Source organism: Raphanus sativus, chromosome 4, assembly GCF_000801105.2.
Source record: "Raphanus sativus cultivar WK10039 chromosome 4, ASM80110v3, whole genome shotgun sequence".
Classification (NCBI taxonomy): domain Eukaryota; kingdom Viridiplantae; phylum Streptophyta; class Magnoliopsida; order Brassicales; family Brassicaceae; genus Raphanus; species Raphanus sativus.
This window is the reverse complement of record NC_079514.1, coordinates 25,326,996-25,350,760: the sequence shown is the minus strand read 5'-3', so window position 1 is coordinate 25,350,760 and position 23,765 is coordinate 25,326,996. Positions and strand designations below refer to the sequence as shown.

The following is a 23,765-nucleotide window of genomic DNA, read 5'->3' as shown; positions in this document are numbered from 1 at the left end:
AAACACTATGCTATTTGTTTCGTTATCTTCTCTATCTCCTCATCCTAACTAATAAAAAAAAGAAAAATCATATTCTTCAAGTAGAGAATCCACAATCCCCAAATTTTCAATTTTACCCTAATTTATTGTGCTCTGACCACCACGCACGAACCCGCCGACTGCGAGTCAACCCACCGACGATCGACAGAAAACCCACATGTAGATGGAGTGAAAATAGAAGATGATGAAGGAAACAGAGAGAAGACACTCGAGATGGAGTGATGAGAGGATGATGCCAGTGGCTAATCTCAAGTTTCTTTTCGCAAGTCAAGCTCTCCGACACCACAACTGCGTCTATGGTCGCCCTCTCCGACGCTGCCGCTGCGTTTTGCCTCTGTTCGCCTCCTCTCAAGACAGGGGCGATGGTTGGAACCACAAGCCGTGTTGCCATCGGTGATGATGAAGCTGAGTGAGGGTCTGATGCTTTTGAAAACTCTAAAAAGGGTTCGTACTTGGCCCAGTGGCTAACAATTTAGATTCAAGGTTAGTTTGATAATTTTTTTTTTTTTTTTAAAGTAATTTGCTGCTGGGAATAATAGCGTAGTCAAGGTGTGTGTATCACATTATGAATATCTGCCTGAAGTCTTCTTTGTCCACAAATCTGCCTGAAAGCTTCGAACTTTCCCATGTTTCTGATTGTTTTTTTTTAATTTTTTGAATGAAAATGTTTGTTTCTGATTGTTGACTATGAAAAATACAAATTCTTGGTTTTTCTTTTGACTATTAAGGAGAAAGAAGATGCGGTATGTGCTAATAACATGAAGTGTTGTGAGCAGATCAGGCAACAGAGTAACAACATGTAGTATATGTTTTCTCCTTAAAGCTTGTGGACTTCGAGTTACTTCTATAAAAATTGGTACTTCCTCTCTTCTCTATGTTACTCTTTCTCTGGTTGATGTTTTTACTTATGTGGAGCACTTAATCTCCAGATCCTTATATAAATACTGGTGCTGGAACCATGTCTCTGTTTGAGCATCGTGAAGTCTTTGTCTTGGACGATGTTTGTGAGGTATATAAAATGAGTTCAATCATCTTGTGGTTAGGTCTCTAATGTTGTGTTATTGGTTTGATACCCTGTACCCCCACTTTTACTGATTCAGTTAAGAAATGATGTAAAACATGTTTTCTTTTTTTTTTGTTGCTTTTTGTGTCGTTGGTTCTTGTAAGAATATAGGGGATGAGCGTCTCAAATTGCTTTATTAATGTACTTAGTTCTTACTAGTTGGCAAAAATTGTTTCATGAACAGATCTATGATAGTATATCCACAACAAACCCGTCCACAATTTGAATGTCCACAATTCATTGGTTCAAATCAGTATCATTCATACAAGATGTAGATGTGTACAAGAAATATGTACGTTAGAATTGTTTGTCCACAACTTGTTTATGTCCACAAACATTCATTTATTCATGTCCACAAATGTATTTCTTCTTCTTTTTCATTAAGGGTAAATTTGTCAAAAAGACATATAGGTCCCACCAAAAAGTGTCTCAAATGTAGAAAGTGTTTTAAAATGTAAAAGAAAGACACAAAGTGTCTTAAAATGTAATCGACTCTAAAAACATTGCTCTTGCTGATTTATTAGAGGCCCACCCAGAAAAATTCTATATATTATTTCACAAATATTTGTTTGCTTCTATTTCACATACATTTATTTTGTTCCTTTTCAACGAAGCGGATCTAATACACTACAAGTTTGAAGTTCAACATTATAAAATAAATATATATTAGCTGATGTCCCACACCTTGTGCGGACTATTATAGATATATATACCTAACAATTCTTAATTCTAATGTATAGTTTTACTAAAAAATATTAAATTAGTAATAAATTTTAAATTAATATTATAAATTATAAAAATTCAATATTCATATTTGTAGTCAATGTATTAAATTATGTTCTTTTGTTTCATAGTTTTATTTATGAAATCCATATTTGTAATTAATATATTAAATTATATTCTTTTGTTTCATAGTTTTTTTTTAATTAATCTGGAGGTATCCCAGACCCAGAGAGAAGTCCAGACTAATCCTTAAGAGGAGGTGTAGCTCACGGATAGACTCTCTCTCTCTCCAGGTATTCAAATGGGCTTTAAAGCATAAACTTATATCCGTGTAAAATGACCAGGATAATTGTGACTTAGTTTCGTGGAGCAGGTGGATCGAACCTGAAACGTGTTAGTGTCCCAGCCCCGTCTCCTTACCACCCGACCACAATCCCGGTCAGGCATTTAACCAATAGGACACGAAGATTTTTTAGTGTTTCATAGTTTTTATTTATGGAATGTAGATTTTGGATCAATTTTGTATAGTAATAATTAAATTAAGAAACTTGGATTTGAAATCAAACATATATTGTATTTGGAATGAAAAGAAAGCTATTGGCACTAAAAGGATTATAAACAGTTGCTAACCCTTATGCATAGCAGGCGATCATATTCTGCAGTCTACTCGTCTGAATCAGCTGAACTATGGGCTCTCTTATGGGCAGTGGAAAGAGTTCATACCCTGAAGCTAGACAACGTGATCTTCGATTCATCCTTTCGCTTGGCTCGAGCTTGTTCACAGCGTTGGAACGTTCAGGTATCCCATCTTGAATCTTCCCATATCTCTGAAGTCATCATCTCAAAGCTTCAACAAATGAATGTATGGAGTCTAGATTACGTCCTCCCTGCTAGGAGCTCTATTGCGCTAAGAATAGCACAAAGTGTGACTTCTAATCAGCTATACCAATCGTATATCGCAAGAGCTGGTCCCCACTGGTTACATCAGGCGATAGCAGAGGAATCTTAGGCACTTACTCTGCGTCCTTCTTGGCCATCTCTGTTTTCTTTACTGCTTCTTTTTCTCTATTGGATTTTTTCTGAAGCATGTCGTTATCTTTCTATTTTTGTTCTCTTTTGTTGGAGGAACCAACAAAACATTTATCTCCTTGCCCGCTTGAGCTCAATGAAAATTTTAAGCGTTAAAAAATAAATGTCAACAAATAATAATAGCATAGGTTGTTCCGGTAAAACTAAACTATCTAACACCATATTGAAATTAATAGCATATTTGATTAGATAAACGATTGAAATTAATAATAATAAAAATTATCCAAACTCTATAATGTATATTCTAAAAAAAAATTCTTGTATATATTGTGATGTTATCCGAAAATATATTTTAATAAAAATTCAAAAACACTAAACAGTAAACACATCCCCTATATATTAAAGGAGAAGCATTTTTAAGGCTTTCCTTAAACGATTTTGGTGAGAATGCATGAGAAGGCTCGGATCCACGTGTCACTCTCTGAGGGAGTTTAAGAAAAACGGATCATTTAATTATTTGATTTGTTTCCTTATTTGCTTCCATTACAAGAAACGTAACCAATTTTTTTTTCATTCATGCGCGAACTGTTTGTTTGTACATTCGTTTTGTGCTGCGTTGACGTTAAACGTTTAGAAACAACTACATTTCCAACTTATGGTTTGAATCCCCATCTCAGCATGTGGATAAAATCGTACGAAACTCACCACCACGAAGCAGAAACACTTTGAAGCATTATCTCTCGACGATGGAAGGATCCGAGTCATCGTTCTCTCCCTTCGAGTCTTGCCGTCTTCTGTCGCGTGTTCTTGACCTCGAGATCGATGAGGCAGCCCTTAGCGTAGACGAGGAAGACAAAAGTTAGGGAGAACATACAACTGGCTTGAACTTCAGTTGCGAAGGCCAAATCGGATGAGTTTGCCGTTTGCAAACAGGGAGAGCTAAGGGACGAGCAAACACGGAGAGGTAAGGGAGAGCTAAGGGACGAGCAAACATCAGTCCCGAGTAACTATGGAAGATTGAGAGAGAGAAGGAAAAGATTTGATACGTTTACGAAGAATAAACTTTATGTTTTTCATAGTCTCTACACTTATTTTTTGTTGTTCTATAGGTCGACCATAATTATCTACAATTTTCATGTTTTTGTAGAACCGAGCTGCTCGTGGAGCTAATGTTTATATCCCTGTTTCTCGCAAGCATTACGTTAGTAATCAAGTTGTGATCAAACATTCAAAGGAAGTCGTGTATTTTGACAAGGCAAGTGGGTGAAACAATTGCTGCTATGGTGATTTGCTGCTATTCAAAGGAAGTCTAGCATTCAAAAGAAGTCTTGCATTGTGATCAAACATTTGCTGCTATGGTATAACCATAGTTTTATGTAAGTAATATTCGGAGTCATTTGCTTCTCTGCATAGCCAAAATTGGATTGAACGAAACAGTAACATTATAGTTAAGTTTGATAGACTGTCATGTATTTTTTTGTATGCTATAGTTTGGTTATTTGTGCACACTGATGTTTCATGTATGTAAGTTATTTGTTGTATGAATTCTTTGAAGCAAAAAATAAAGAACTATGCGGAAGTTTAATAACCGAAACAACAACTTCAACTAATAAAAGGGTTCTCTTCTATTTTTTTGTCAAGTAAGGTTATAGAAAGAAGTTAAATAGACGTACAGTGCAAGAAAACACATTTGTTTAACTACTTCATTGGCTTAGATCACATTAGATTATAATAATATCGAGCAGATTCTGTAAAACACATATGTTTGTTTAATACATACGAGAACGTTGTGCATGTAAAAATTTTTGCATTTAATTGAATCAGTAAAAAAATTATAAATTTTTTTCTTGGTTACCATATTTACCTACTAAATATTTGTCTTGCTTACCAAGTCTCAAATCAGTAAAAAAAATGTTAAATATCTAAACTTCGCACTTATAAGGTATCTATTTAACATAATCTAATTTTGCATTTACTTTCGTATTGCCTTTCTTATTAGCAATAATATTGCAACTATATAAACTAAAACACTATAATTACTTTATTAAAAACACAAATAAAAATTATAGTTTGCATAAACCAGATTGTAACAAAAGCTTAGAGTGACCATCTTAGATTGTAACCTCGATTATATAAATTAAAACACTTTTTGACTTTTCAATTACAATTGTTACATAGATAAGTAAAAAAAAAAAGTAATAATTATAGTCATTACGTGTAAATTTAGATAAATCTAGACCGTAAACCATATCTTATAAACAAATCACACCAAATCAAACTGGTTTGATTTGGTTTGATTTGCACAGCTCAAACCAAATCATCAGTTGCTTACATAATTGGTTTGCTTACATAATTGGTTTGATTTGCACAGCTCTAACTCTAACTACATAATGCATCATCAATTATCTTAAAGAAAAAGTAAATATAATTTTGAAATCTACATATAGAAAGACATATATGAATAATACTAATGGATTTCATTCCATTCTTGGCAGTAAGTTGTATATATTTTTCCTTATAGGGAGAGTTTGTGAATATATTTCTTTTTCTCGAAAGGACTTTTATAAAAATAAAAATATATATAGAAGAAACAAGAAATAAATAATAATACATAAAACATATGAATCGTATTTGAATAATACATATTTATATGAATAATACATAAAACATCTGAAGAACAAATTTACTTTTAATAATACATAAAACATTTGATTAGATATTAATAATATTTATACATAAAACATAAGAATCGTATTAATGCCCGTGTGCGGGCATTAATACGATTCGTATGTTTAAAATAAAAATATGTTAAAATCTTAATCTTATTTTTTTAAACACTCATCAATACTGATAAAATCTGAGAGAGAGAGAGAGAGAGAGAGAGAGAGAGAGAGAGAGAGAGAGAGAGAGAGAGAGAGAGAGAGAGAGAGAGAGAGAGAGAGAGAGAGAGAGAGAGAGAGAGAGAGAGAGAGAGAGAGAGCCATAGAAAGATAAACAAAATGAGTTCGAGAGTAAGATGCAAAGAAAGAAATATAGAACAAGTTTGATTACACAAAAAATTTACGTACATAATAATTTGATTATATATTAATAATATTTATACATAAAACCTATGCAAAGAAATATATAAGTGTGATTACACAAATATTTACGTACATATAATTTGATTAGATATTAATAATATTTATCTTACTCGAATTAGATATTATACACAAAATCAGTTCTTCTTACATGGTTCAACGAATACAGCCAAGTTCTGTGGAATCCTTACATGTTTGAAGTCAATGACCTACGAGGAAGGTATGTTATTATACAAAAATCATGCATATGAAAATCAAATTGTATAATAATAATTATATCTTTATACGCAAGTTCATGCAAATGAATCAGAGTAAGATAAATCACACCAGTGATATATATAAACCATTGAGACTATGGAAAAGGAAATTTATGGACAAGCTTTTCAAACCTCAACAGTTAAGGATTTGTATAGACATCGAGCCATTCTCACTCCCACAAATGATGAAGTGGATAAAATAAATGATTACATGCTTTCGCAGTTGCCAGGTAACATGTTTTGTGTTTACTCTTATGTTCCAGTAAATTTTTACATGTCACTAAAATAAAGGATTTACATATGTTTCTATCTCAGTGACGTCTATGCCGTAAAATCAGCACCACCGAGATTAAACACAAAAAAAAACACACAAAACCCAAATTCCAAACTATATATATATACTTTCTAATATTTTCAAAAAATTACTGATCTAACCATCTCATCCCGCGCAAGGCGCGGGTTACTACCTAGTAAAATAATAATCAAGTAAAACTTTTATTTTTATATAATTACAAAGAGAATATTGGGTGATTTTTAAGATTTATTTATTAATAAGAAATATAATGTAAAAAGAAGTTTCAAACAATATAATACTAAATAATTTTCAAATTAAAACATGAATAATTTTTATTATAATTTTTAATTAGTAATATATGTACTAATAAGTAACTATTATATGTTTATGCCCGCATGCGTGGTTTAAACACCTAGTTATGGGTAAATAGTGTTAATATCAATTGTTAATATCTATTTATTAACTACATGTTCTAAATATCATGATAATTATATATTAATGTTTATTAATTATTTTAGTATCATGAAAATATATATATATATATACACATATTTTAAAATTAAAATTTAAATAATAATATTTGTTAAACTAATAAATTATTCTAAAATAGTGGATAAGATATATTGTTTGTGAGCTATTATTTTTGCTAACATGTTTTAAGATTTGTGTGTACCTTTTGATATGTGATATGTAAATGAAAGAAACTTGAATGATATAAATAGCTATTGAGTCGGTATAATAATAGAGTTGGTATAATTAATATTGTCTTTAACGTAACATATATGGTTTTCCTAATCAGTACTTTCTAGAACATTATTTAATTATTCAATGAATCTATGCTTATCACATGTTTATATTAATTATTGATATATAATAATCAAACAATATATTTTAAAAGTGTAACATATAAGTTTAAAATACAACATATAAGTAAAATTTTAAAATAAATTAAATAAATAAAACTACTGAAATTATTGAAAAATATTAACAGGAAAAAATCCTTAAACTATTGGGAAGTTGACACATAAGCCAAACCACCAACTAAAAGTATTTAAAAAAGTATATCAGATAAGTTTAAAAATATAACATATAAGTAAAATTTTAAAACATAATAAATAAATAAAAATACTAATTGAAATTATTAAAAATATTGTCAAATAAGAAAAAAACATAAAACTATGGAGACTTGACACATAAATCAAATCACTTCATAAATAATAGTATATATTTATTTCTGTTGAGGTAAAAATGAGAAAAAATGTAGAAATACATTTATATGAAGTTTTAGTTTGAAAACTATACTATTATTTATACTTTTTGAAAAGGGAAATTAGGAGCTATAGCCATGAAAAAAACACTAATTAGAAGAATAGCCTTTTAACCTAACGGAACGATATACGGCGTCTTTAATACATAATATTACTATGCTATCCTTGATAAATTACCGGGTGACCTGATAGAAATAAAAAAAAAAATTAAAAATTTTACCTGCAAAGTAACTCGTGTCTTTTTCCCTTCCACAGAAAGTCTCTCTTTGCTTTCATCCTCCCCGTCTCTCCCTCTCAGAAATCTCCATCCGCAATTCCGCTATAGCTCCTCCACAATCAGTTCGACGGTGCATCTACTCAAAGTCTGCTCTATCTCAGTCCGTCTCTCTTCCAATCGCATGGTTGTCCTTTTTATTACGGTCTCGGCGGAGGAAAATAATACCGCCGGTGGTTGTGTACTCCTTTATAGTTGCTTTCTGCCGCTTACACCTAGAATTCTATAATTGTGAAACCTATAATTGTGAAACCTTCCACCTCATTGCCGTTACATGTCGGATCTGCTATACATCAGAAACTTAGCAATGTTTATTTAGGGTTGTAGTTTCCCCGGGTGTTCTTAGTCCTTGATAAATTTGAGGTTTTTAATCGGAGATAGACATAACATAGTTTAGTAGTCTAGTTTGTCGTATGGAATAAAAATCTACAATACATAGGGATGCATCGTTCGAAAACCAGTCTGAGATCTTCTAACTCTATTCTATTTGAAATGGTACAGAACATATCTCAATTTTATTTGGAATGGAATAGAACATATTGTTCGCAACCAGTCTGAGATCTTCTAGCTCTATTCTATTTGAAATTGTACAGAACATATCTTAATTATATTTGGAATGGAACATAACATATGTTTTCTTGCCTATTATGGAATCTAAAAAGCGTATTGTATTGGAGATGGAATATAATATTGGAAATGGCATAGAATGATATATAAAACATGTGTCACCATTCTTTCGTATCAATTGGGCTGGTTGACATAAAAAGTATGTTCCTATGACATTATATTTGGTTCATTATGTATTAACCGTGTGCCGTTCTTACCATCATAGTTCATGTTTGTCAAAGACGAGTTAAGCTTTCCATGTAGATTGTTTGAGCCGGACTTTGAACCAAATGGAAAGAAGCGGGTTAACAACTATTTCAACCTCTATTGGATTGAGGTTATCAAGAAGGCATTAGAGGATGAGGATCTGGCGATATTGAATGGAACGCAGTTTGGGTGGGTCTTGAAGATGGGGTCCCATACCTTCTCTGTGATGTTCGTTAGGCCCTGTTTCCATTCCATCTGATCTACATGGAATGAAAATTCATCTTATTTGCAATTGTGTGCTATGCTAGACTTTTTCTTTTCACATTTGTACATTCCAAATTCATACTTGTCTTACCTATTTCCCAAATTTTATATTTCGATTTGGGTTCATAGTTTCCATTTAGGGTTTAGTGATTAATGTATAAGTTTTAGTTTCTGGAAGAATGAATTTCAAAATTTCAGAAATCATAGCCTAGTTCCATGAAGGCTTACCCATATAAACATTTGAGAAAGGTGTTAGAGTGTTATCATATTGCGATTGTCATTTCAACATTTCTATGTCATATGCAGCATGTAGAATAGAAAATCAGGGGTCTTGTACTTCGATAGTCGGGTTTCATTTCTCGCATATTTGAGTTGCCATGCGATTAGGGTTCACATTTTCTGTTTTGGGTTTAGTGATTATTTATAAGTTTTAGTTTCTAGAAGAATGGATTTCAAAATTGTCGAAATCATAACCTACTTCCATGAAGGCATACCTAGATGAACATTTGAGAGAGGTGTAGAATAGCAAATCAGTTGTCTTGTACTTGGACAATTAGATTTCGTTTCTCACATATTTGAGTTACCACATAGAATATAAATGCTTGTATTTTGAGTTGCCTTTACCGTTCCATTCCGTACTATATTTGAAATATTTGAAATGTTACTATTTTATCTATTGTGCATAGTATGGAATTCCTACACAGTAAGTATCTTCGTTTCAACGTTACGTTAACATCGTGTGTGGTAATCTTACAACTGTTATCCACTCTTCTCGATGCATACATTTATATCATATGTGTTGAATATAAATCACGTGCTCCGTGAATTATGTGATGGTTAATATGCAAACAAAAACAAGGCACGCCATTTAGTTTAAGATTTGTAACCGGTAACCTATTACGTTAGAGGGTATAACCGGCGCAAAGGAGGCCAAAGAGTCACTCAATCAATTATGTCAAAATCATAGTTAGATTGTTAATTTCAACTCCACAAAAAGTTATTTCGCCAATTCACCCTTTTGAAAACTACACTTTGTATCTATCAGAATTTTCTATTATAATTTATTTAGTATTAAACTTAATTGTTACAACAAAAATAGGTATTTTCTAAAGAAAAAATATTAATAAACCTACACAATATATTTGTTAAAATATATCTTTAATTTTTATTTAAATAACAAAGAAAAAAAGAAAGAAAACAACCTCTCCTGCGTCTTGATGTCTTTTCTTTACAAAACATTTTCTCCTTCTTGTTTCATAGTTTCTTCTTCCTTTCATTCACAAATTTGTTATTTCTTCATCCAATTTTTAAGCGTACTCAATTTCTTAAATTTTTATCTTCTGTTCTGTCCCACATCATATCTTTTTTTTTTGTAAAACATATTTTATTCATAATTTTACCAGTTACAAAGATAAAAGCAACATCAAAAACTTGATGTGCGATCCTAATGAAAAAGTTAAATACAAGGCAATAAAGAGATAGAGACACAAGCTTAGATAAACTTGATAACAAGTTGGAAGAGTGATGAAAGGTGCCACGTACGATGAAATCTCTAGAGAGAGTACACTATCCTTTAAATTCTTCAATGGGAATAGTCACTGTATGTCGTGACGTTGGGTGCTCCACAACCTCGATTCTCACCGGGGTGAGTATCGTTGTACCTTCCAGTCCCACATCATATCTATCTCTTCAAAATTCAGAGAAAAAAGTTTTATTATAATCAGAGAGTTTTTTTACAAAAGATAACAAAATTTTCTCATAACAAATTTATATGTAAGGAATGACGTGATTACTTCTGTATGAGTATTAATTAGGGTTGTTGTGTAACTTTGTTTATAATAAGGTTAAAAATAAAATCTATACAAATAAGCTTTGTAGTAAAATGTTAAAGAGTTATACTCTCTTTTGTTATAAAAAGAACTTCTTAATAAAGGTATAAACATATCACAATTTGTTTCTTTCATAATATCATTGTTATTTTTGAAACCAATTATAAGAAAAACAAGCTATTTTATAAATTTTATAATTTCTTGATCTTTATTAATTTTCAATTTTGAATCCTTTGAATCCTAGAGATTTGAATCCAAAAAGCATTTGAAAATTTTCGGTTCAGGTTCGACATAGCGGTGACAATAACAAATTTAATCATATTACTGTAAAAAGATATTACGATATATAATAGGATTTTAAAACATTTTGTTGAATATTAAATTTTTGAATATTTTTTAGAATATAAAATTATAATTTTTTATTTCGATTTTATAAACTATTTTCATTTTCAGTATATTAATATTTTAATTTTTTAAAATATTTTATTAAAATTTTCCTAATTTTTATTGATCTTTACAATTTTTATTTTTATTTTTTTGATTTTATTTATTTTTATTTTGTTTTCTTGATTTTTGGAATTGTATCAATTTTTAGAATTTATATTGAATTGTTATCTAATTTTATTTATTTTTACTAGTTAAAGTAACTAAAAATCTTGTTTAAAAGAAAAAAAAAAGTAAATCACCATGTCACCTATTTTTGCCTTTTAACCAAGAGTAACATGTGTGCAACAAATAAATTAGTTTCAATGTTTAATATGTTATTTAAACAAGTTACATTGTTTAAAGTGTTTATTAGTAGATAAGTTTCAAGGTTTAAAATACAACCATTTGCTAATTTGATGATTTTTTAAACATTTTCCCTAATTTTTTTTCTGATTAAATTGATTATAAATTGTTGAGAAAAAATAATTGACCATAAATTAATCATATAAAGGGAGTTTTAAGTGGAGGATAGTTTTGGTTGTGAAAGAAAACAAGAGAAAGGAGTAGAATTGAAAAGCAAAATTGGATCTGAGAGAAAGAGAGCGAGAGATCGAGGAAGAAGCTACGCCGCCATGTTATCCGATGACCAGAATCCACAGGCTTCTCCTCACTTTCATCCTTGTGTACGTCTCCCTTCTTCTTCATTGAAAGTCAAAACTTGTAATCGAATGAAATTGAGCTGATTAGGGATTTTGAACAAATATGTTAGATATCAATGGGGAGGTTGATGGTGATTGGATTGTCGCTCCTCCTTTTAGTCGGTACAACTTTGTCAGCGAGATCTGATGAGGAAACGAGAGAGCGGTTTTACGGAAACGTAGTGAACTCGACGGCACCTGGAAACGGGGAAGGGAGTATCGCCAAAATGTTCGATAGAGTTCTGGAGAAAGAGTTCTCAGAAAACGATCAGCCTGAAGGATCTGATGGAGGAGCGAGCTTTAACAGCAGTGTTGCTGATCAACAAGTAAGTAAAGGTTTCAGTTCACACTTGTTTAGATCCATCAATTCATTCATATTTGCATTCTCATTGATTCTCCTCTCCTCTCCTCTCCTCCAAGGCTGAAATAGAGACGGTTGCAAAAGTGACGCATGAGAAGGGCAAACGAAATGATACTCTAGAAAACAAGTACGTCAAGTAGAGTCTAGTCTTCTTGTTCTCCTCTATGATTATTATTTTAATGTTAATCCTTCTTTTATCTTCTTCTTGTTTTGGGCAGCGCTACGAGACCATTCCAACTTCAAGATGTGTTTTCCCTTGAAAATGAAGATTCTGATGATATGACTCTTATTGACAAAAAGGTGGTTATTTGGCATTGGTTACTCACCCTATTTCTTCACTTTCACCTAAATCTAATCTTCTTCTTCTTCCGCAGAACAATGTTTTTGTCATGTCAAACAAGAAATCTAAGTATCCTATTCTTCAAGTTGACCTGAGATTGATATCGGATTTGGTGGTCATTATTGTTTTTGCTGCCATTGGTGGCATTCTCTTCTCCTGTCTTGGACAACCGGTATGAAGGACAGATCTTCTCTTCTATCTTGTCGTCAATAATCTATTCTCATGTTATCTACGTTTCTTAGGTCATTGTTGGATATCTTCTGGCGGGGTCTATCATTGGCCCAGGGGGTCTGAAATTCATCAGTGAAATGGTTCAGGTATTTATTAATTCTTTTGATTCAGTTATAGTCACTCTCATCAATTTTATATAAACGAAAATTTGTTCTGGTGTTTCATGGGTTTTGTGTTTATTGATGCTATGGCAGGTTGAAACCGTGGCCCAGTTTGGTGTTGTTTTCCTCCTTTTTGCTTTGGGCTTGGAATTCTCAATGACTAAGGTAAGCATCTGTTGCCTGTTGACTGTTAATGTCGTCGACTTTTACAATCTCAGTTGGATAATCTATTGTTTGTTCTTGTGTTTTGATGCTGCAGCTGAAAATTGTTGGCCCAGTTGCTGTCCTTGGAGGACTTTTCCAAATCGTATTACTCATGTTTTTGTGTGGTGTAACTGCATTGGTATGTGCAAAAACAATCATGTATATATTACCTATTTGGAACGACTATTTATAATTGATCTGTATGACATTTGCAGTTATGTGGAGCACGTTTGTCAGAGGGTATTTTTGTTGGTGCTTTTCTATCTATGTCATCTACTGCAGTGGTACCTTTCATTTTCTTTTCTTGAGTTTTATTCAAAAGCTTATCTTTTCCTAAGTTGCTGTTTTTTTATCTACATGTCAATTTGATCAGGTGGTAAAGTTTCTGGTGGAACGGAATAGTACAAGTTCTCTTCATGGTCAAGTCACGATAGGAATACTTATATTTCAGGTTTTTACTCGTGACATTTTATATTTACAGATTCGAATAGTTCATTGCACAATGTTTTTGCTATCTTCAGGTATTCTCTTCCTTACTTCTGATTTTTTTTTTTTGTTTCCAGGACTGTGTTGTTGGTTTATTATTCGCACTGCTTCCGGTCTTGGGTGGTAACAGTGGTTTACTACAAGGAATTATATCAATGGGAAAGCTGTAAGTGTTTTAATAGGAAGAATTTTGTACATGAAATCTTATATACTTAACATTTTCTTTGTCTAATTTTAGGCTCCTGATATTGTCCATTTATCTCACTGTTGCATCTCTTCTAACGTGGTCATTTGTGCCTCGCTTTCTGAAGCTAATGATTCAGTTATCATCTCAAGTAAGTTTTAGTGATTCAATTTCTTTCGAGTAGCATCCGAATTCTTTGCCAATGTTTGTCATTATGTAATGCAGACAAATGAACTCTACCAATTAGCTGCTGTGGCGTTCTGCTTACTATCTGCATGGGTAAGTCTATAGTCCATCTTTTTTTTTAAATTCCGTTAGCTTTTTGATCCATGGGAAAACAGTGATGATTATTATAGACACCGAGTAATAATAAGCATATATCTATGTAATTTTCCCAATTTGACTCAAATTTTGGTTCCTTGCAAAAAAAAATCTTCAGTGCAGTGATAAGCTGGGTCTTAGTCTTGAGTTGGGATCATTTGTGGCTGGTGTTATGCTGTCCACAACTGAGTTTGCTCAACATACACTAGAGCAGGTAGGTACTGATAATAAATTTTACGTAAACATGCACTGTGAGTATACTCAAGGTCATTAACAGTTCTGGAATCTCACTGACTGACTTGGTGATTGTAGGTGGAACCAATTCGTAATTTGTTTGCCGCTCTCTTCCTGTCAAGTATCGGTATGCTCATAAATGTGCACTTTCTATGGAACCACGTGGATATCCTTCTGGCATCTGTGATTCTAGTCATAGTTGTTAAGACGGCAATTGCAGCAATAGTGGTCAAGGCTTTTCGGTACAACATCAAGATATCTTTCCATGTAAGTTTGACCTCTTCTGCTATGAGTTTCTTCATCATCCACATAAATCACGTAATTGTTTTTTTTTGTCAATTAATGTAACAGGTCGGGGTACTTCTTGCTCAGATTGGCGAGTTTGCCTTTGTTCTGCTAAGCCGAGCATCAAACCTACACGTTATCGAGGTGAAACCTTATTTTGATCCTTGTAATTTGAGTACTCTTTTACTATTTTGCTTGTTACTCTTTAACATTTGTGACTGTTGGATTCGTTGACAATGTAGGGGAAAATGTATCTCCTCCTTTTGGGCACAACAGCTCTGAGTCTCGTAAGTTATACCTCAAACAAGTCTTTTAAATGATACATGTATAGTTTACACCTGAAAACGTTTATACAGGTGACGACTCCATTGCTGTTCAAGTTGATACCGAGTGCAATGAACCTGGGTGTCATCCTTCGATGGTTCCCTTCGGACAATAGCTCCCCGAACGAGGTCCTTCTCACCTCTTTTGTTTATAGTTATAGTAAGGAGTTTCAAATAATTCTGACTAATGATGAGAGAGTGTCGTTTACAGAGTATGCAGGAGAAAGCATCGATGATAGAAGTACATAACAGAACCAAGTGACCATCTCCTTTGTACATATAGTCTGAAAGATTACAAAACAGATTTTTGATCCGACGAAACTGGACCAGGCCGCCAAATTTACAACAGTTGACCAGATCAGTCTTACCAAGACTTGCCACTTGTTTTCTTGATTATTTTTGTGTGATAAAAATCGTATATAATTAGTATACACTACTAGCTAAGCCATCGGTGTAGTCCAAGCGGCGGAACTTATTATTTGGTGTAACGATATTAACCCAGTATTGTATTGAATCTCTGATAAACATTACAGGTATTCACGTTTTTGTTAACTACATGGAATCTTTGGTGTTCTTTTTGAAACATTTTCGCAGAAGTTCTTTCTTTTTTGTAGAGAGAATGATTGTACCTAATGAGCTTTATATTTGTTTATTAGCTGCTTGGTAGCAAATCAAATGCTTAACACTCATCTTCTGTTTCCCTGCAACGGAAAACAGAAGCCACAACTCTTGGCTTTGAATCTCTTATCTTCGGTGCTCCACATCAAGATCTCGCTGGTAGGAACTCAGATCTAAGAGCTGTTTACGAATCATCTGAGCTAAATTTTCTCTGTTAATGGATGCAGTTTGTTGCATTGCATTCTTTGCAGATTTGGCTCATTATTTGGTTTCCATTCTCAGCAGAGGATTCAGGTAGTTCAATGGAACTTGAGAAACTCATATTGAGCACGATAAGTAGATGTTACTTGAACCAAAAGTATCAGCGTTCCTCATTGAGTATTTATTGTTCACATGAAGAATGATCTAGACGGACTTGAGTACTCCTGGTGCAAAAACATCATCAAATTTAGATGAAAACTTGTATACATGATTGATAACTGCAATCACTTTCTCATTTCATTAGTTTTCTACTTTTCTGTCAATTCTGCAAATAAACTTTTCTTTAAAATTGCAAATCCAGTTGACTAAAACCAGTTTAATAAAAAAATCAGGTTTGTGTGTTACTTCTCTAAATATAAAATACAAATGACGGACCAATAAAATTAGTCTTGGCTATAATTTTATAACTCTCGAGACAGAAGAGTCTACGAATAGTTGCCGACCACCTCTAGCAACCGCATGCGGTATTCTTCGTCTTCTCCGAGTATTTACAGCTTTTGTATCATCCAAAAACGGCATGACGTCCCTTTCTTTTATCTTCCCATTTTGTATGTTGTTAAAACATTACCGAACCCATCTCTCTGTTTCTATACTCTGTTCTTCTTGTTTTCTCTGTTTCTGCTTTTCTTTTTAACATTGTGTCAGGGGAAGGAGAAGTAAACTCTAAAAGTAAAAGTTAGAAAGCTAAATACTGGTTTGGTATCTGCAATGTTTTTTCTTGGAGAAATATTAGTTTCGGTCTACCAAAGGGATATAATTTTCTGGCTAATAGGCTAAGGTGAGATTTTTGATTTAATCGGTTCTGCAAAGTGAAAAAAGTTGTCAGTAGCGGAAACTTCGATTTTAGCTTCCTAAAACTGAGAGTCTTTTTTTTTAGATATTTCAGTTTAAAAATAATATTCGTACCATATGTCAAAATTTGGTGAAATTATTCTTTTTGCTATAGCGTATTTTTGATTGATTTATTTATACCATGTTGAAATTATTAAATCTTTCCAGGATCCGGATTTAGTCTTTAGATATTCTGATTTAAAGAATAATACTTCATATTGTGTCAAAATTTGAAAACTTAATCTTTGAATGTATAGTCTAAACCCTCATGATTTTGCAGGTGAGGAGAAAAATTATAAGAGTTTATTAAAGTTTTAAGGAGATGGCGACACTAGCAGATATTGGAGTAGCAGCTGCGATTAACATTATAACTGCTTTGATATTCCTTTTGCTATTTGCAATCTTGAGGATCCAACCATTCAATGATAGGATTTATTTCCCAAAGTGGTACTTGAAAGGTCTTAGAAGCAGCCATCTTGTGAATCCAGGTGCTTACGTGAGCAAAATAGTGAACTTGGATATTCGTTCTTACATACGATTCTTGAACTGGATGCCCGCTGCGCTAAAGATGCCAGAGTCTGAACTTATTGATCATGCTGGTTTTGATTCTGCTGTCTACTTGAGGATTTACTTGATAGGGTAATCAACATATTATTACATGAATGGTTGGATTTTATTTCATTTCGTTAATTTCATATATTTTAAATTATCAAATCTAACCAATTACGATCATTTTATTTTAAAAAATTAAAGTCTACATCAGACCTCTACCGATTTTAATATTCAGAATGTAATTTTTTTTCTAAAGATAAAAAAAAACAAACAAAATTCCATGTGTATTAACCAAAAATCATATGTCTATGTTATTTTAACCGTAGAATTAATCTGTTAAATATTTCTTTTTACTATATAGTCATAAAAATAACGAGATTTTTTATTTTCTTTTGAATAACGTAAATGTTATTTACATATTACATTAAGTAATAGTAAACTTGATAAATAATGGTTATTAATATAATTAACTAATAAAAATTATTTTATATATAAATACATCCCCTATATATTAAAAGAGAAACATTTGAAAAATTGTAAACTCAATTTTGTAATAATTAAAAAAGACATCTTGTTTATGTGGCAATCAATTAGATAGTCAATTAGTCATATGTGTTATCATTACATTCAAATCAAAAAATATGGTGGTCCAGTTCGATTTGTATATCTCACTAGATACATCGAATGCCAACTATATGATATCATATCTCCTATTAACTAAAGTAAGGTCTCACATTTTATTTAAATGAACATTACGGAATTACCTAATATGATTAACGTATATATGACAATTAATGATTATGAATAACAAATATTTGATAAAAAAATTTGTATTCTGTCTATTTTTTGTTTAATTTTGTATTATCAAAAGATATTAAACAATCACATTAACCTAATAAGAAAATTTTGATTTTTTTTCTTATATGTTATATTTTGAATTTTTTTTAAATGACTATAAATTATTAGAAATTTTAAAATCTCACTCTGAAATTTTTGTGATCAATGACTTAATTTGTTTTGTTATAAAAAGATATAAATGATCATAAATTGTATTAATATGGATTTTTATTTAATAAATATTCAAATTAAATATATATATATATATATATACTAACAACTTAAGGCAAGAAAATTGGTTGTATCAATTTAGACGTCCAGTAGAAACCTTTCAAAACTATGTGAAATACTAAGGTCAAAGTAATTTGATTTCAGAAATAATATTAAGATGCTGGTTCTAAAACAATTAAAATGATTCTTAGTGATGTTAAAGTAAAGTATTAAAAAAAATTGTAAAACCTGTTTTGTAATAAAATTTTACTTGATGACTACATTATGATTTTTATAGGTATAAAAGGGGTGATAAAAAATTTAACCTCAAATCGATCAGGTTCATCATAAATTTAAAATAGATTTCGGTCCACAATTACAATTACAATTACAAATGTTCAACCCAACATATAGATGATTATATAAAGAAAACATAATTGTATGCATATTAAAAAATTCAAACACATATACATATTTAACTTTTTAATACTATATATTTTTAATTTTTATTATATAAGCTCATCTTGCGTAAGCGAAAGTCTTATCCTAGTATACATTATTTTAAAATATTTACAACAAAAAACTTGCAGCTACAACCAGCATAACATCATCACTACAACAATAAATTTACGGCTACAACCGGCTCATCAACATTACACTTTTTATGGATGCATTCCAACCCTAGATAGTGTGGCATCGATCATCCCTAATCTCCGCTCGTTGTTGAGCTTTGTTTCTAATGGTTTTCTACTATTTTGCAGACTTAAGATTTTTGTCCCAATCGCATTACTTTCATGGTCGATTCTGGTTCCCGTCAACTGGACAAGCAATGGATTGCAGCTAGCAAAACTTTGTGATGTAAAATCAAGCAATATTGATAAACTTTCGATATCAAATGTCGAGCGTGGATCAGACAGGTTTGTTACAGAAAGAAAATTTATAATTTTCTACATTTTACAACCCTAGCTGTTAAAATATGTTGGTTTTGTTAAAGGTTTTGGGCTCATCTTATGATGGAGTACGCATTTACATTCTGGACTTGCTATGTTTTATTGAAGGAATATGAGAAAATAGCTTCAATGAGGTTAGCATTTTTCCAATCAGAAGATCGACGTGCAGATGAATTCACGGTATATATGTTTCTTCTCATTAGTATATTTGGTCTTTACATATATAAGAAAATTTAGTTTTTAGTATTGGTTGCATTATGACAGGTTCTGGTTAGGAATATACCACCGGACTCACACGAGTTAGTTAGTGACAACGTGGAGCAGTTCTTTATTGTTAATCACCCGGAGCATTATCTTATGAATCAAGTTAGCTTATTTTTCTAAAGAAATCAATCGTTATTTCTGTATATTTCGCTACTTTCTTGGTTAAGGTTAATCCCCCTTTTTATTATATATTAGGTAGTTTACAATGCAAATAAATTGGCTGAACTAGTAGCAGAGAAGAAGAAAATGCAGAACTGGTTTGATTACTACCATTTGAAGAATACAAGAAACAAGGAACAAAGGCCAAGGGTAAAGGTAAAATATTTACCCAAAGTTAAGCACTGTGTAGGTAAAATACCATTTGTCTAAATCTTTTTAATAGCAGTTAGGCTTTCTCGGGCTATGGGGAAAGAAAGTAGATGCAATGGATCATTTCACAGCTGAGATCGAGAAACTAAGCGGCCAAGTAAGTATTGTTTCTTTTTCTAGAGGTTTCTGATACCTTCCGCTACGGAATACAGATAATCTATTGATTCTTAGAATACCTAAAATAGTTACCTTCTTAAGACTGTTGAGAATCTATCTCTATCCAAGAACAAGGCAAAAGAGATAAATCTTTCTCTCTGTATTTTATTAAAACGTCAAAAGATGCTTTTAATAATACATCACGACCTTCTTGAATAAACGTCACGGCAACATTAAACCCTAATCTAATTATGAAGCAAAGCCCAAAACAATATTAATAAAGCCCATAATAATTAGTGAACACGTGAACCCTAACTCTAACATCAAAGAATTGGAGACGTGACTTGATTGTTAAGATGCGCTGCATCAGTTTCTCATTCGGTTCTTGGTTTTCTTATTTTCAGTTAACTGAATATACTAACTTTGATTTTTCAACAGATACTGGAAGAAAGGAAGAGAGTGAAGAAAGATGAGAAAGGTGTGATGCCTGCAGCTTTTGTCTCGTTTAAAACGCGTTGGGGAGCTGCAGTTTGTGCGCAGACTCAACAGACAAAGAATCCAACCGAGTGGTTAACCGAATGGGCTCCTGAGGCAAGAGATGTGTATTGGCTAAACCTTTCCAGTCCTTACGTGTCTCTCACGGTAAGGAGACTTTTAATGCATGTCGCCTTCTTCTTCCTCACTTTCTTTTTCATCATCCCAATCGCATTTGTGCAATTCCTTGCGAGTATCGAAGGGATAAAAAAATATGCTCCATTCCTCAATCCCCTCGTTGAAAAGTAAGTAAATTCTTCGATATTTCTTGCTTAGCATTTGAAAATGAGAATTGTGCCTCGGTAAATGTTTGATAAATCTTATGTGTTCAGGAAGTTTATTAAATCGGTGATCCAAGGTTTTCTTCCGGGTATCTTCTTGAAGCTCTTTTTGTTATTTCTGCCAACGATTTTAATGATCATGTCGAAATTCGAAGGGTTTGTTTCGATCTCATCCTTAGAGAGAAGAGCGGCTTTCAGATATTATCTATTCAACCTTGTGAATGTTTTCCTCGGTAGTGTAATCACCGGATCTGCATTTGAACAGCTAAATTCTTTCCTAAAACAATCTGCGGATCAGTAAGCCGACCTCTCTTGCTAGCCTCAACCACAATTTATATCACTCTTAAAGAACTTTTGTTTTTCAACTTCTTATGTTCTTGTTTCTAGGATTCCACGGACGGTTGGAGTAGCGATTCCGATTAAGGCAACATTCTTTATAACGTATATAATGGTTGATGGTTGGGCGGGTGTGGCGGGAGAGATTCTTAGGCTTAAAGCGTTTATCATTTTTCATTTGAAGAACTTGTTATTGGTGAAAACAGAAAAAGATAGAGAAGAAGCAATGGATCCGGGACAGATTGATTTCTATGTAAACGAGCCTCGGATTCAACTCTACTTCCTCCTCGGCCTTGTCTATGCTCCTGTCACACTGTTCTACTTCCTTTCATCATCTTTTTCTTTGGTTTCGCTTACCTCATCTTCCGTCATCAGGTAAAGGAAAAAACACTCTTTTTAGTATTTGGACAATTTCACCTAGTACTTTAGTTGTGATTTCTGGTTTTAGAAAATTACAAGTAATGTTTAATTTTTCTTTTAAAAACAAAAAAAAAACTTATGATTATTATTAGTTCTTTTTTGGCAACAAACTTCTGATTATTGATTTAGAGAGTAAGGTGTGTATATTGCGAATCCGCATTGGACTAACTAATGTGAATTGAAGTCCAAGAAATATGTATTTTTCTCAAACCATTGATATTTTTGGATATCAAAAGAGAAAAACACATTACTTAAAAACAATGATTTATTCAGTTTTAGAATTAGGAAAATTAGGATAGAAGATAAGTAATTTCAAGATTGTTGAAGATTGTCGATTTGAACCAATGTACATTATGTGTAGTTATTAGCTAGACTGGTTGCTTGCAGATCATAAATGTGTACAATCAAAAGTATGAGTGCGCAGCTGCGTATTGGCCAGACGTTCATGGACGTATAATATCGGCATTGATAATTTCACAAATCCTTTTGATTGGATTAATGAGCACAAAAGGAAAGGCTCAGTCCACACCTTTCCTCGTCGTTCTACCAATTCTCACCATTGTTTTCCACCGGTTTTGTAAAGACCGGTACGAATCGGCATTCGTCATTAACCCTTTGCAAGTAAGTATGATAGCTTGCAAAACATTTCAGCTCACTTTTCTAATATCACCAAGATAAAATAGCATACCCATTATTTAAACTGACGATGGATCTAGTTTGATTTTGCTTCGGTTTGACATGTGTTATTTAATCTTGTTAGTACCTGTTTACAGGAAACTATGATTAAGGATTCATTGGAACGATCAAGAGAACCGAACTTAAATCTGAAAAGGTTTCTTAAAAACGCATATATTCATCCAGTTTTTAAAGACAGAGAATATGAAGATGACCTTCATGAGGAATTAATTGAGGATTCAGATGATGAAAATTGTGTATTTATACCGACCAAACATCAGTCTCGAAGAAACATTGTGATGAGCAGCAATAGTGGCTTGTCACAACCAGTAGTACCTTCTAATGGACTTGACTCAGGTAAGGAAAACAAGATCCTTGATGTATGAGTATAAATCACTAAACTGTTTTATTCTCAGTATAGAAGAAACAAACTAATGCACATAAATATTTTTGTTTGGATTGTTGTGGACGGTTTTATATATTTTGTATGTTTGTCATTGTTTTTTTTGCCTTTGTTGTCATTACCAATACACGATTGAATAAAATGTTTTTGACCAATTTAGTAAAAAAATCTTCCCATCAATGGTAATGTTGTAATTTTTTTTTGTTTAAACATTTTAAGTTTAGATTTTTTTTTTTAATTTGAATATGTGAACAGTACGTAGTTGAAATCTTGTTTTGGGATATAAAATATGAAAAAATGTTATGGCAAGGCCTTGTTGATTTTTGGTTTGACAACAATGAACAATAAATAAAATCTAATCTATAGAGGATACCATTCAGAAACCCAAACTGGAGTAGAAGAAGCAATACCGTATTGATTAAAAAATATTAACATGTACAGTTTAAAAAAAATTGAAGTTAGCTGACAAAAGAATATATCTTATTAGGTGGTTTCTTATACTATGCGTAGAAAAAAATTATATATTTTTAATCTAAAAATTAAAATCCAAATTTACTAATATTAAAAAATATTCAGAGGTTCTCACATACTCCTCATTTTTCATATTCTTTAAAAATGTAATAAATATCTAAATTACCCTTTTGGCTAAACCAATCAAAATCATTATCTCTCTTACTCTATCTTCTTCTCTTTTCTCTCCTGCTCTATCTTCTTCCCTTCTCTCTCTGTACTGTAGATCTCCAACTCATATTTGATTTGTTCAAGCTCCATTCAATTTGGCATTCATTTTCTCCATTAATTCATTTGTGGATAATTAGAAATTCTAACTTTAAATTAATGTTTACAATTAACTAATTGAGCATTAAGAACAATGGATCTCGATCTATTTGGATAATCACAAACACTGGTATAATCATTAAAAAATTATAACAGATTAGTATTTTGATTTAAACAACTAGAAAACGTAGTAAAACTCGGTATGAAGAAAATGGTATAACTA

At 32.1% G+C, this 23,765-nt stretch overlaps 1 protein-coding gene, 1 long non-coding RNA gene and 1 pseudogene across 2 annotated transcripts; all 3 read left to right on the top strand.

Annotated features, from left to right (window-relative positions):
* The first annotated feature begins 27 nt into the window (after window positions 1-27).
* On the top strand, window positions 28-1,285 carry LOC108839958 (uncharacterized). Its single transcript, XR_001947812.2, has 3 exons — window positions 28-522; window positions 768-895; window positions 969-1,285. It is a non-coding gene; the product is annotated as an uncharacterized LOC108839958 (long non-coding RNA).
* Window positions 1,286-11,883: 10,598 nt separating this feature from the next.
* LOC108815780 (K(+) efflux antiporter 5) lies at window positions 11,884-15,683 on the top strand. Its single transcript, XM_018588273.2, has 19 exons — window positions 11,884-12,043; window positions 12,130-12,384; window positions 12,479-12,546; window positions 12,638-12,719; window positions 12,794-12,931; window positions 13,002-13,076; window positions 13,185-13,256; window positions 13,351-13,434; window positions 13,511-13,579; window positions 13,669-13,746; window positions 13,859-13,947; window positions 14,020-14,116; window positions 14,191-14,244; window positions 14,405-14,500; window positions 14,599-14,787; window positions 14,872-14,949; window positions 15,048-15,092; window positions 15,162-15,257; window positions 15,340-15,683. The coding sequence occupies exons 1-19, from the start codon at window positions 11,993-11,995 to the stop codon at window positions 15,388-15,390; spliced, it is 1,767 nt and encodes a 588-aa protein (XP_018443775.2). The 5' UTR covers window positions 11,884-11,992; the 3' UTR covers window positions 15,391-15,683.
* A 1,443-nt stretch (window positions 15,684-17,126) lies between these two features.
* LOC108834149 (CSC1-like protein At1g62320) lies at window positions 17,127-22,909 on the top strand (annotated as a pseudogene).
* The last annotated feature ends 856 nt before the right edge of the window (window positions 22,910-23,765 follow it).

Coding starts and splice junctions, on each gene's coding strand:
- LOC108815780 (XM_018588273.2), top strand. CDS start 11,993: ATGTTATCCGATGACCAGAATCCACAGGCTTCTCCTCACTTTCATCCT. Junction 14,245..14,404: donor TCTGCTTACTATCTGCATGG/GTAAGTCTATAG, acceptor AAAAATCTTCAG/TGCAGTGATAAGCTGGGTCT. Junction 14,788..14,871: donor ACATCAAGATATCTTTCCAT/GTAAGTTTGACC, acceptor TTAATGTAACAG/GTCGGGGTACTTCTTGCTCA.